The sequence below is a fragment of the Eurosta solidaginis genome, chromosome 3, assembly GCF_040869045.1.
Source record: "Eurosta solidaginis isolate ZX-2024a chromosome 3, ASM4086904v1, whole genome shotgun sequence".
NCBI lineage: Eukaryota > Metazoa > Arthropoda > Insecta > Diptera > Tephritidae > Eurosta > Eurosta solidaginis.
Window position 1 is genome coordinate 240,142,566 of NC_090321.1, and position 12,282 is coordinate 240,154,847.

At 34.7% G+C, this 12,282-nt stretch overlaps 1 protein-coding gene across 1 annotated transcript; it reads right to left on the reverse strand.

Moving 5' to 3' along the window:
- Positions 1 to 1,760: 1,760 nt before the first annotated feature.
- Positions 1,761 to 12,021, reverse strand: Cpr49Ag (Cuticular protein 49Ag). Its single transcript, XM_067778110.1, has 2 exons — positions 11,605 to 12,021; positions 1,761 to 2,553 (listed from the first exon to the last, which is right to left on the reverse strand). Exons 1-2 carry the CDS (start codon positions 11,778 to 11,780, stop codon positions 2,316 to 2,318), a joined length of 414 nt encoding a protein of 137 aa, XP_067634211.1. The 5' UTR covers positions 11,781 to 12,021; the 3' UTR covers positions 1,761 to 2,315.
- Positions 12,022 to 12,282: the final 261 nt, after the last annotated feature.

A 12,282-nucleotide genomic window follows, 5' to 3' on the forward strand; every position in this document is an offset into this window, starting at 1 on the left:
TCTCAAAAATTTGATAGGGATTTATTTTTAAGTGGTTATGCATTTATAAATAAAGACAATTTTCCTGCTAAATTTCAAGAAGATATACTCAACAGCTTAGGATTTTTAGCATAGAAGACTTTAAAATTTTCTGCCTACAAATGTTGGCAATGCGACGCCCATTTTCCCAATTTTTTTCAAATATCTATTTCCTATAATAAAGTCAACCCACATATCAATTTTCATCTGTTAACCCTTCTGTTGGTTTAAGAAAAACATACTCATGTGTTGTTAAGGTCACTAAATGACCATTCCTATGTTTTCTTTGTATATCGACTTAATGGTTTATATTCTCAGATGTAGTATTCAACATTTAAAAATTTTATTGATTATTCTTAGGTTTATAAAAAAATTTAAAGTCTCTTCCGATACATGCTCAATTGCTATGCTCAAGACAATATTTTGTAATATTGTGGTCCACATGCATACTTCTTGTTGTTATTTGTAATGCTTATCGGAAAAAACTTTGTTAATTTCTGATGCAGTTGGTAAGATTTGTTGTTGTAATTGATTATATATCGGTATTTCTGCAATATGGTGGACGTGGTGTATACGTAGAATGCCCGCCTACCATACCGAAGGTCCTTAGCTTAGCTAATGGAAAAATTTACATCAAAACACTTTCAAACGAGTTTTTTAAACGGGGTCAACTTTCGGAAGTGATCTGGGTATGCCAGTGTACTCTGCAATGAAAAGCTTTCCATAATATATCACAACTCTTTAAGCAGTTATAGTTTGAAATCGGCATAGAAAATATATCTTTTTGTCCTTTAAGAGATATCAGAAGAACAAGGAAAAAAGGCCATCAAATGATCTTAACGTAACAGAAGGGTTAATCGATCTTCCGTAAAGAATTATCAAATTCTTTCCAATTTTCGAAATTTTCGATATCGTAGATATGGTGGTCGTGCGATTTGGTCTAACCAAATTTCGTAAAGATATCTCAATATGTACTCAAGTTATCATGTTATCGTGTCAAAGACGGCCGTGATGTGGTGGTAGTGTGCTGCGTCTACCACACCGAGGGTCCTGGGTTCAACTCCCGGGCAAAGTTGCATCAAACATTTTAAAAAAGTTTTTTCAATTAAAAGACAATTTTTTGGCAAACACTTCGTGTGTATTTCTGCCATGAAAAGCTTTTCAATAAAAATCACTGGCTTGCAGATGCCGTTCGGAGTCGGCATAAACCATGTACAAGGTCCCGTTCCGCCATTTTTTTTTCGGGGAAACAAAAAAGGAGTATGACGCAAATTATAAGAGAGGCTGGCTCTAAATCTCTTTGGAGATGCAGTAGAGATCGGGCAGACATGGCTAAATCCAATTTTTTTTCGATACGGATAATTTTGATATAAAGAAGTCTATCTATAACTATCTTATACCATTACGTACAACCGTTTTCCCATCAAAATTATAATACCCCTGTGTACAAGTACATGTTGGATATAAAAAAGCGTAGGGCAATTACCATTTAACCTTACATAGATATGAATGTGTAGATCTTATTTATTTTTTAGTGCTAAAAATATATTTTTTTTAATTCTCTTTCGTTTAGTACTAAATGTCACACCTTACGAATATTTATGCAGATGCCCAAAAAATGCAAGGACAATTTAATAAGATTTACGATTATGGCATTTTAATATTGCATTATCGAAAACATGTATTCCAAGAAATCTTGCTGTGCTTTAAGCAATTCAGGGTTAAAATGATTAACGAAAATATGCAAATTTTTTTTTCACTTTATTTTATTTTTCTGGTTTTTTCTTTATTTATTTAGTATCTTATACCCTTAAGCTATTTAAATATTAAATCACTTTTTCATCATCTCTATTTGTTAATAACAAAAACAAATAAAAATAGATTCGTTTATTTAGCAGAATGTTAAATTTCAATTGACTTGTATGTGTAAACGTTGTTACGTATGTAAGTGTGTGTGAGCAATTATTGCACAGTTGAACGACACTTAAACAAAGTCGGTTATTAGCTAATAATTATCACGCATACATATAAACGCTTTGAAATAAATTTTTTTATTGATTTTGCATATTCTTTTACCCTTGTTCTTTATTTATTTTTTAAATGGCATCATTGTTGTTTTTTGTTTTTATGTATTACTTATATTTCAAGACACTTATTAACTATGATGGTTTTTACTAATTTTCTCAACTCTCTAATTAACTTAATTAAATGTAATACTTATTGCTTATAACTTAATTTGCCCTTTTGACTGCTTCTTCGTCTATTTGAGCTTATCTGCTCGTGTTCAGCGTATTCGCTTAAACTGGCGGCACCGGCAAATGATCACCTTGTGGTTGGAAACCATTTTCATCAGCTATGTAACGTAATGTGATTATATTTCCTTCCGGATCCGAGTAAGAGTACAAGCCTGTTTGCACTAACACCAGTTCTTCATGTTCCTCAATAACTTGACCATCGCTGGACTCCTGTTTGGGCACAATTATTTTCTTCAAATAACCAGCGTTTTCGACTTTGATGCCGTTCGATGTTTCATAACTAGAAAATATAAAAAAAAAAAAAACAGGTATTAGTCAAATACTTAAAAAATTAAAGCAATACTTAAAATAATTATTTAAAGACAGAGTTAGGCTGGGTCAATGCTAATCTTCTAGGAATCCTGTTTTAATAAGATGTTTGTTGTATTAAAAATAAAGTAAAATGTATTTTCAAAGACGCATTCAGTTGAATCTTATTCACACATTATGTGTTTCAGATTTGATTTGTCCCATCCGTCACAAATTAAAATGAGCTTCTATATTTTCTTTGTAAAATCGTCAAGCGTTTCCACTCGAAAAACTTGATATCTCCAAAATTCAACAAAATTTGGTGAAAATGGTTTTCATTACAGGGCACATGTGCCAAAAAGAGTGAACGGATTGCGATGGTACAGGGTGTAGCGTTTTTCTCAATGTACCAAATAGGTTAAAATGATTCTTGCAGCATTTTTACCGAACTTTTCAAAAAAATATCAAACAAAATACATATAAACAATTTAAAATTTTAACAAATTTTTGCCTTTTTGTTTTGAAAATTTTTCAAATTGACGTTGCCACACAAACTTATCTGTTAATTTTTTGAAGGCAAGTAAACACTTTTGATATTCAGCAGCACTAAACAAATCAAAATCGGTTCGTACTGCAAAAAAATTAAAAACAAAAAAGAGAAAAAAAAATTGTTTTGTTTTATCGGCCTATTGATAAATGATTCATGGTTCGATTCGAGCTCAAGGCCAGAACAATAATTTTTATTTAATGATAAATTATTTTTCTATAATTGAAAAATTATATTTTGTACTGATGATCAAGGTTTAGCACCCTTCGAAATGGATCTATCTGCGCAGCTATGGCAGGGTGTCTGAAAATTTTTTCTTACTATTCCAAAAACAAAATACAATTTTTCAATGATAGAAAAATAAAAAAAAAAACAATAATTATCATTAGAAAAAAATTATTGTTCTGGCCATGAGCTCGAGCTCGATATGGGTATCAAATGAAAGGTGTTAATGAGTATTTTAAAAGGGAGTAATCCTTAGTTCCATAGGTGGACGCCGTTTCGAGATATCGCCACAAAGGTGGACCAGGGGTGACTCTAGAATGTGTTTGTACGATATGGGTATCAAATTATAGGTATTAATGAGGGTTTTAAAAGGGAGTGGTGGTTGTTGTATAGGTGGTCGCCTTTTCGAGATATCGCCATAAAGGTGGACCAGGGGTGACTCTAGAATGCGTTTGTATGATGTGGGTATCAAATTAAAGGTATTAATGAGGGTTTTAAAAGGGAGTGGTGGTTGTTGTATAGGTGGTCGCCTTTTCGAGATATCGCTATAAAGGTGGACCAGGGGTGACCCTAGAATTTGTTTGTTCAATATGGGCATCAAACGAATGGTGTTTATGAGTATTTTAAAAGGGAGTAATCCTTAGTTCCATAGGTGGACGTCGTTTCGAGATATCGCTATAAAGGTGGACCAGGGGTGACCCTAGAATTTGTTTGTTCAATATGGGCATCAAACGAATGGTGTTAATGAGTATTTTAAAAGGGAGTGGGCCTTAGTTCTATAGGTGGATGCCGTTTCGAAATATCGCCAAAAAGGTGGACCAGGGGTGACTCTAGAATGTGTTTGTACGATATGGGTATCAAATTAAAGGTATTAATGAGGGTTTTAAAAGGGAGTGGTGGTTGTTGTATAGGTGGTCGCCTTTTCGAGATATCGCCATAAAGGTGGACCAGGGGTGACTCTAGAATGCGTTTGTATGATGTGGGTATCAAATTAAAGGTATTAATGAGGGTTTTAAAAGGGAGTGGTGGTTGTTGTATAGGTGGTCGCCTTTTCGAGATATCGCTATAAAGGTGGACCAGGGGTGACCCTAGAATTTGTTTGTTCAATATGGGCATCAAACGAATGGTGTTAATGAGTATTTTAAAAGGGAGTGGGCCTTAGTTCTATAGGTGGATGCCGTTTCGAAATATCGCCAAAAAGGTGGACCAGGGGTGACTCTAGAATGTGTTTGTACGATATGGGTATCAAATTAAAGGTATTAATGAGGGTTTTAAAAGGGAGTGGTGGTTGTTGTATAGGTGGTCGCCTTTTCGAGATATCGCCATAAAGGTGGACCAGGGGTGACTCTAGAATGCGTTTGTATGATGTGGGTATCAAATTAAAGGTATTAATGAGGGTTTTAAAAGGGAGTGGTGGTTGTTGTATAGGTGGTCGCCTTTTCGAGATATCGCTATAAAGGTGGACCAGGGGTGACCCTAGAATTTGTTTGTTCAATATGGGCATCAAACGAATGGTGTTTATGAGTATTTTAAAAGGGAGTAATCCTTAGTTCCATAGGTGGACGCCGTTTCGAGATATCGCCATAAAGGTGGACCAGGGGTGACCCTAGTTTTTGTTTGTACAATATGGGTATCAAAAGAAAGGTGTTAATGAGTATTTTAAAAGGGAGTGGGCCTTAGTTCTATAGGTGTACGCCTTTTCGAGGTATCGCTATAAAGGTGGACCAGGGGTGACTCTAGACTTTGTTTGTACGATATGGGTATCAAATGAAAGGTGTTAATGAGTATTTTTAAAAGGGAGTGGCCTTCGTTCTATAGGTGTTCGCCTTTTCGAGATATCGCCATAAAGGTGGACCAGGCGTGACTTTAGAATATGTTTGTACGATATGGGTATCAAATGAAAGGTTTTAATGAGTATTTTAAAAGGGCGTGGGACTTAGTTCTATAGGTGGACGCCTTTTCAAGATATCGCGATAAAGGTCGACCAGGGGTGACTCTAGAATAAGTTTGTACGATATGGGTATCAAATTAAAGGTATTATTGAGAGTTTTAAAAGTGAGTGGTGGTAGTTGTATATGTGAAGGCATTTTCCAGATATCGACCAAAATGTGGACCAGGGTGACCCAGAACATCATTTGTTGGATACCGCTAATTTATTTATATATGTAGTATCTGCCAAGATTTTATGGGTTTTTTATTTCGCCGTGCAGAACTTTTTTAATTTTCTTCTACTTAATATGGTAGGTGTCACAACCATTTTATAAAGTTTTTTCTAAAGTTATATTTCGCGTCAATAAAACAATCCAATTACCTTACCATGTTTCATACCTTTTTTCGTATTTGGTATAAAATTATGGCATTTTTTTCATTTTTCGTAATTTTCGATATCGAAAAAGTGGGCGTGGTCATAGTCGGATTTCGTTCATTTTTCATACCAAGATAAAGTGAGTTCAAGTAAGCACGTGAACTAAGTTCATTAAAGATATGCCGATTTTTGCTCAAGTTATCGTGTTAACGGCCATGCGGAAGGACAGACGGACGACTGTGTATAAAAACTGGGCGTGGCATCAACCGATTTCGCCCATTTTCACAGAAAACAGTTAACGTTATAAAATCTATGCCCATACCAAATTTAAAAAGGATTGGTTAGTTTTTGTTCGAATTATGGCGTTAAAAGTATCCTAGACAAATTAAATGAAAAAGGGCGGAGCCACGCCCATTTTGAAATTTTCTTTTATTTTTGTATTTTGTTGCACCATATCATTACTGTAGTTGAATGTTGACATAATTTACTTATATACTGTAAAGATATTAAATTTTTTGTTAAAATTTTACTTTAAAAAAAATTTTTTTTTAAAAGTAGGCGTGGTCCTTCTCCGATTTTGCTAATTTTTATTGAGCGCACATATAGTAATAGCAGTAACGTTCCTGCCAAAGTTCATCATGATATCTTCAACGACTACCAAATTACAGCTTGCAAAACTTCTAAATTACCTTCTTTTAAAAGTGGGCGGTGCCACGCCCATTGTCCAAAATTTTACTAATTTTCTATTCTTTGTCATAAGTTCAACTCATCTACCAAGTTTCGTCGCTTTATCTGTCTTTTGTAATGAATTATCGCACTTTTTCGGTTTTTCGAAATTTTCGATATCGAAAAAGTGGGCGTAGTTATAGTCCGATATCGTTCATTTTAAATAGCGATCTGAGATGAGTGCTCAGGAATCTACATACCAAATTTCATCAAGATACCTCAAAATTTACTCAAGTTATCGTGTTAACGGACGGACGGACGGACAATGCTCAATCAAATTTTTTTTCGATCCTGATTATTTTGATATATGGAAGTCTATATCTATCTCAATTCCTTTATATATGTACATCCAACCGTTATCCAATCAAACTTAATATACTCTGTGAGCTCTGCTCAACTGAGTATAATAAAAATTCAAAAATAGTTTATGACATATGAGCCACAGTCTGATTCATGGAGGAATAACCAGGTGAAGTAAGCCGTCAATTGTCTTGCTCTAAATTCTTCTATGTTCTGTCATAGTTAATCATGGAACTATGGGATGGGGGGAGAATGTGGTCATATAAATCGTTCCCGAGATGGTCGGCCTAGTACTTTAATGGTGCTTTGTTGCCGGAACCTGTCGGATCTATATCCGGCAAAGGACCATGAACATCGATAACATTCCCCAATACCTTCGGGGAGTGTCTTTGTCGTTAATACAACAACAACGGCACATTGCATACATGTCAGCACTGAACAAGATACTAAGCTGTTATAGATTAGAAAAAGTTGCAATACTCTGTAATCGCCTTAAACGTTTTATTTCTATATGATTTCAGTACCCAATGGTTAGTACATATTATATTAAGTAGCGAGTAAGAACAGCTAAAAGATTCGCACGATTGTGAGCATTGATACGAACAGTTGCATTTTATTTAATAACCTAAAGCTCTGATAATTCAGAGTTTACATAGTTAATGTTGGGTCTTGGGAATGTACACCGTTAATTCCGAATTATCCTATTACAAGCCCGCCCACCGACAAAAGGAAATACAAACCGCAGGCGTTACTTCATGTTTCAGAAAGGCATTAATATAGTGTTTGTTTATGATACCGAAATAGTCAATGCTGCAGATAAGTCAAAAAGCATCTGGAATTTATGAAAATTATAAAAGTTTGTTTAACTACATATCAAATTATAAAATTTTTAGCTTTTATGTATGTACAATCTAAAAGATCATCCTAATCGCCCTCAAATAATAAATGAGGGCTCTCCCAAAAAAAAGTGAACACATGTTATTTTCGTCTTATAATTATTTAACCGGAATTTAAGCTTAACTTATTGCTTTTGCTGGTTCAAGACTCTGGCGGCGCTGTGGTGTAGTGGTAGCGTATTCCGCCTACCACACCGAGGGTGCTGGGTTCAAGACCCGCGCAAAAGCAACTTAATAATTTAAGAAAAAAGTTCATTCAATTACAAAAAAGTATTTCTAAGCGGGGTCGCACTTCGACAGTGGTTTGGTAAACACTCCGAAAAGTTTATGCCATTAAAAACCTTCTCAGTGAAAATTCATCTGCCTTCCAGGTGCCGTTCGGTGCCGGCATAAAAAATTAAAGCTTACTTTATAAAAATATGTATTGTTATATAACACCAAAAATCCAAATAGAAACTTAAAACTTTTTAGAAAATTCGGGAAATTCCGCGAATTTTTATGCAAATTTTCAGCTTTTCGGTAAGAATTTTTAGAATTTGTATATATATTTGGATTGTATATTTGGATTGTTGGTGTTACCTAATAATTATTATTTTTATAAAAATATCGAAAATAATGATGGTCGAAGCAAAACTTAGTAAAAACTGGAAAAATCTGAGTGATGATGACTTTTTTAGATGAGTGTAGATATGTATGTGTGTTTGTATGAAAAATTTAAGGTCACTTTATCTTACTTAAAAAGTTGTCTTAAATCAAAACAGTTAAAAAATGTATCTAAAGATATACTCGGATGTACATAAGAGCATGTCACTAAAATAAGTAAGTGAAAATGTGGCTTGGTGTGAATTCTCACTTTGTAAAGATTTCAAAAGTGGAAAATAAAATTTTCCAGCACCAAGTAAAATAATGCAATTTATTTTTTCTTTATAAGTGAGCTAGTTATTTGTTAATTATTTTCTAAAATAAAATAAATGTAAGGTGCGATAACCTCCGAAGAGAGTTGAGGACGAGCTTCCCTTCCAATTTGCGCCGTGCTCCTTTTAATTTTTCCTACAAATTTGCGGGACCGGACCTACTTGTTTTATGCCGACTCCGAACGGTATCTGTAAGGTTGATACGTTTTCACTGAGAAGCTTTCCATGGCAGAAATACAATCGGAGTGCTTGCCAAACAATGCTGAGGGGCGACACAGCTTAGAAAATTCTTGTTCTAATTGAAAAAACTTGTTTCTAAAATTTTGATGTTGCTTTGCCCGGGGCATGAACCCAGGATGTTCGGTGTGGTAGGCGGAGCATGCTACCACTACACCACGGCGGCCGCCCGAACCAAGAACAAATTGTCAAAAGTCATTGGGAATTTTGAGGGACCTATAATTTGTAAGACTAAAATTGATTGGCCCTGTAGTGAAAATAATTAGTTCAAAACTGATGTACCTCTTGTGCTTTCAAAACCACTAATAGTTCGCCATTTATCTCTTTTACATACTTTCAACTGGCGAATTTAACATGGCGATGTCCTAGATAGTGGAATTTGTTCCTGCTGCATTACCTTTTCACTATTTTCGAACTAGATAAATGTTTCCACTTTAGAACTAGTTGTTTATTGTCACTTTTGTGATAGTTCCGAATTATTGTAAAAATTTACAGCTAACTCATTCTTAGCTTCCTCTCTTGGTACTATTTCGTTGGCTCCGAATCCGACCGAAATTCTATATGTGGCTTCTGGTAGGGAACGTTCCGTTTTGAATGCTCCGAACTGGTGGGAAAGTGTGGGAAAAAGAGGTAACTCATAGCCGAAGCTCCATAAAGCTGGTAGCATTTTTCATTGGTGCCTATTTCTTAAATATATGTTAAATATGAAATGAAGTTTTACTAGCTGCTGAACTTAACCGCTCTGGACCAATCTTCTATAAAAGCGTCCAACTACTGGCGTAAGCTAATGACATTAATATCATTAACACCCGCGCCATAAGTTCTGCTTACTTCAAACTAGAAAAAGAAACGGTAAAGTTGAGTGTGATGGTGAATGAGGACAAAACGAAGTACCTGGTTTCATCGAGAAAAAAGTCATTGCATATGCGCCTTGGCACCACGACACTGTTGGCAGCCATAATTTCGAAGTACTAAAAGACTTCGCTTATTTGGGAAGCATCATTAACACTAACCAACATAGCTATTTATTAATTCACTAAATGTTTAGTAGAAAATTAATTATTTCCCCCAAAACCTGTTGGCATTTACAAATTTGTTATCGTTACTAATATACTACCGAAGATACTGTTCTACTACAACTTTCGCTGAAGGGGATTGAATGATTCACCGTTTGCCTTACTTCGTAGAAGCAACTCGTCCAGATTTTAAAATTTGGTAGTTTCAAAGCTTATGTCACCATTGGATAACAAACCTCTAGTAATTGAATCATGTCACATGCCAACCAACTCCAAAAACGTTTTCGCAAAAATTCAAAAATTTTAGAAAATTGAAATTTTCGAACTTTTTATTTAAGATTTTGTGAATTTCTTTGAGTATACAGTTGTGTATTGTAATTAACTTTAGTCTAAGTACGAGTTATGTATATAAATTCTGTAATAAAGAAAAGTTTGAGTTTTTTCGAAAACGTTTTAAGATTGGTTTTCATAGTTATAAAAGATATTTCTAAAATTATCGAAAATAAAAAAAAAAACAAAAATTTTATTGCCGCTGCTAATTTTGTGTTCGCTGCTGTAATTTTCTTTTAAATATCATAAAACCTATTGCACTTGCAGTTTAGTCTGATGCTTAACAAAAAAAATTTATTAATCACTAATGGCGATTTGAAAAATATATTTTCAAAGTAAAACAAGTAAAGACTGCACTGTCTTTGGCTGTGCCGAAAACTTCATATCTTTCATGAATGGAGCCGAACAAAAGTCTGATGAAATTTTAAAAATTCATTAAATCTGAACAATCAGCTACATGGGATATATGTTATGAATTTGATCGACCTTGACAATTATAATCCATGGCATTTAACCATGTTAGCACCTGGTAAAATTTAAAGCTTCCAGCTCTTAAAATGAGGAAGAAATAACGAAATAACCCTCTTATCCGAAAAATCGGTTGTATGTGATATATATTATGCATATTTTCGATTTTAACCATTTTTTCAGACAACAATGCATGCCTTTTGTTGTTGTTGTTGTAGCGATAAGGATACTCGCCGAAAGCCTTGGGGAGTGTCATAGATGTTGATGGTCCTTTGCCGGAGGCAAGTCCAGTACGTTCCGATAACAAGCACTATAAAGGTACTAGCCCGACCATCTCCCGAACGATTTAGTATGACCACATGCGAGCTTTAAGGCCATCCTGCCCTCCCTCCCCCTAGATATATGAGGAGTTCGGGGTCGCCAGAGCCTCGGCTGTTAATGAAACAAGATGCGCCACGGGTAGGTGAGGTTGAACATTGGGTTGGAGAAGCTAAATATTACGCTGGCAACCCCTTGAAACAATTTGATATTTTAGTCGCCTCCTGCGACAGGCATACCTACCACGGGTACATTCTAAGCCTCCTAACCCGCTGAGGGGTATGCCTTTTGTGTAAGAGTCCTGTAAATCTTCATGCTTCTGGCTGTTAAAACGGAAAACCCTCTTATCAAAAAATCGGCCGTATGTGAGTAGTCCGATCCGGTCGGTTCTGACAAATAATTACTTATATATATTATATATACTAGCTCACTAAATTTAATCAGGATATGTCAAAAGTTGACGGACTTGTTTGCATTCAAACGGACAGACGGACATAGCTAAATCAATTTAGATCATTATTCCGATTAGTTCAGTATAGCTATTGGTTGATCTATCTCATCTCATTTAAGGACTTAATATCGAGAGTCGAACCAAACTTAATATACAATTTCATAGTCATGAAAGGTATGCAAAAATTTTGGTTTGTTGGTTTCTTTGCCTTTATTAAAAGTCTGATTGTCCTAGTTAAGTACACAAGAATTTTTCTAAATTCACCACATCTTGCATAAAAAACGTATTTATCACTCGCTGTAACACTTACCTGTTATTGTAGCTGCCATCTGGATTTGTGACATCAATTTGTTTTAGAATTGTGGCAGGTGTTGTTGTTGTAGTAAGGGCAGATGGTGCACTTGGAGCAGATATTTCATCTGCAGGACGCGCTAACACAAATGCGAACAAAATCGCTGATAATAAAATTATGGCGAATCTATACATTATGCAGTCCAGAATGTCTTTTATTTTTTATTTATAACAATTATATTATTTTCAAAATTTTTATAAATAAAATATTTAATTTTGTTTTAAATTCAAAACACTTGCAACACTACTTTTGTCAATTATTTTTTAAATCCAGATAAATTTTTACTTTGTAAAATATCCTTTCGCGTTCGTATCCTTTTTCGCTTTTACTCTATGCGTTGTAATTTTTTAGTTCGTGTGATTGTCGGAAATGCTATTTAACAACTGGCTGACAGGTACTTAACGACTCTGTCTATTTATATACGAAAATATTTTTAAATGAAGAATCGCACTAACGAAGTGTAAAATGAAGAATGGCAGTGGTAAAGACGAAAAAAATACTTATAAAAAAAAAAAAAATTATAATAAGATAAAAAGTGAAGTGGACGACTCCAATTACTGGCGTTGAGTACTCGTTTATACAAAAAGTACTATAAATAATGGGTGACTTCGTGCGTGAGGGTCGGTAAGTGCAGCT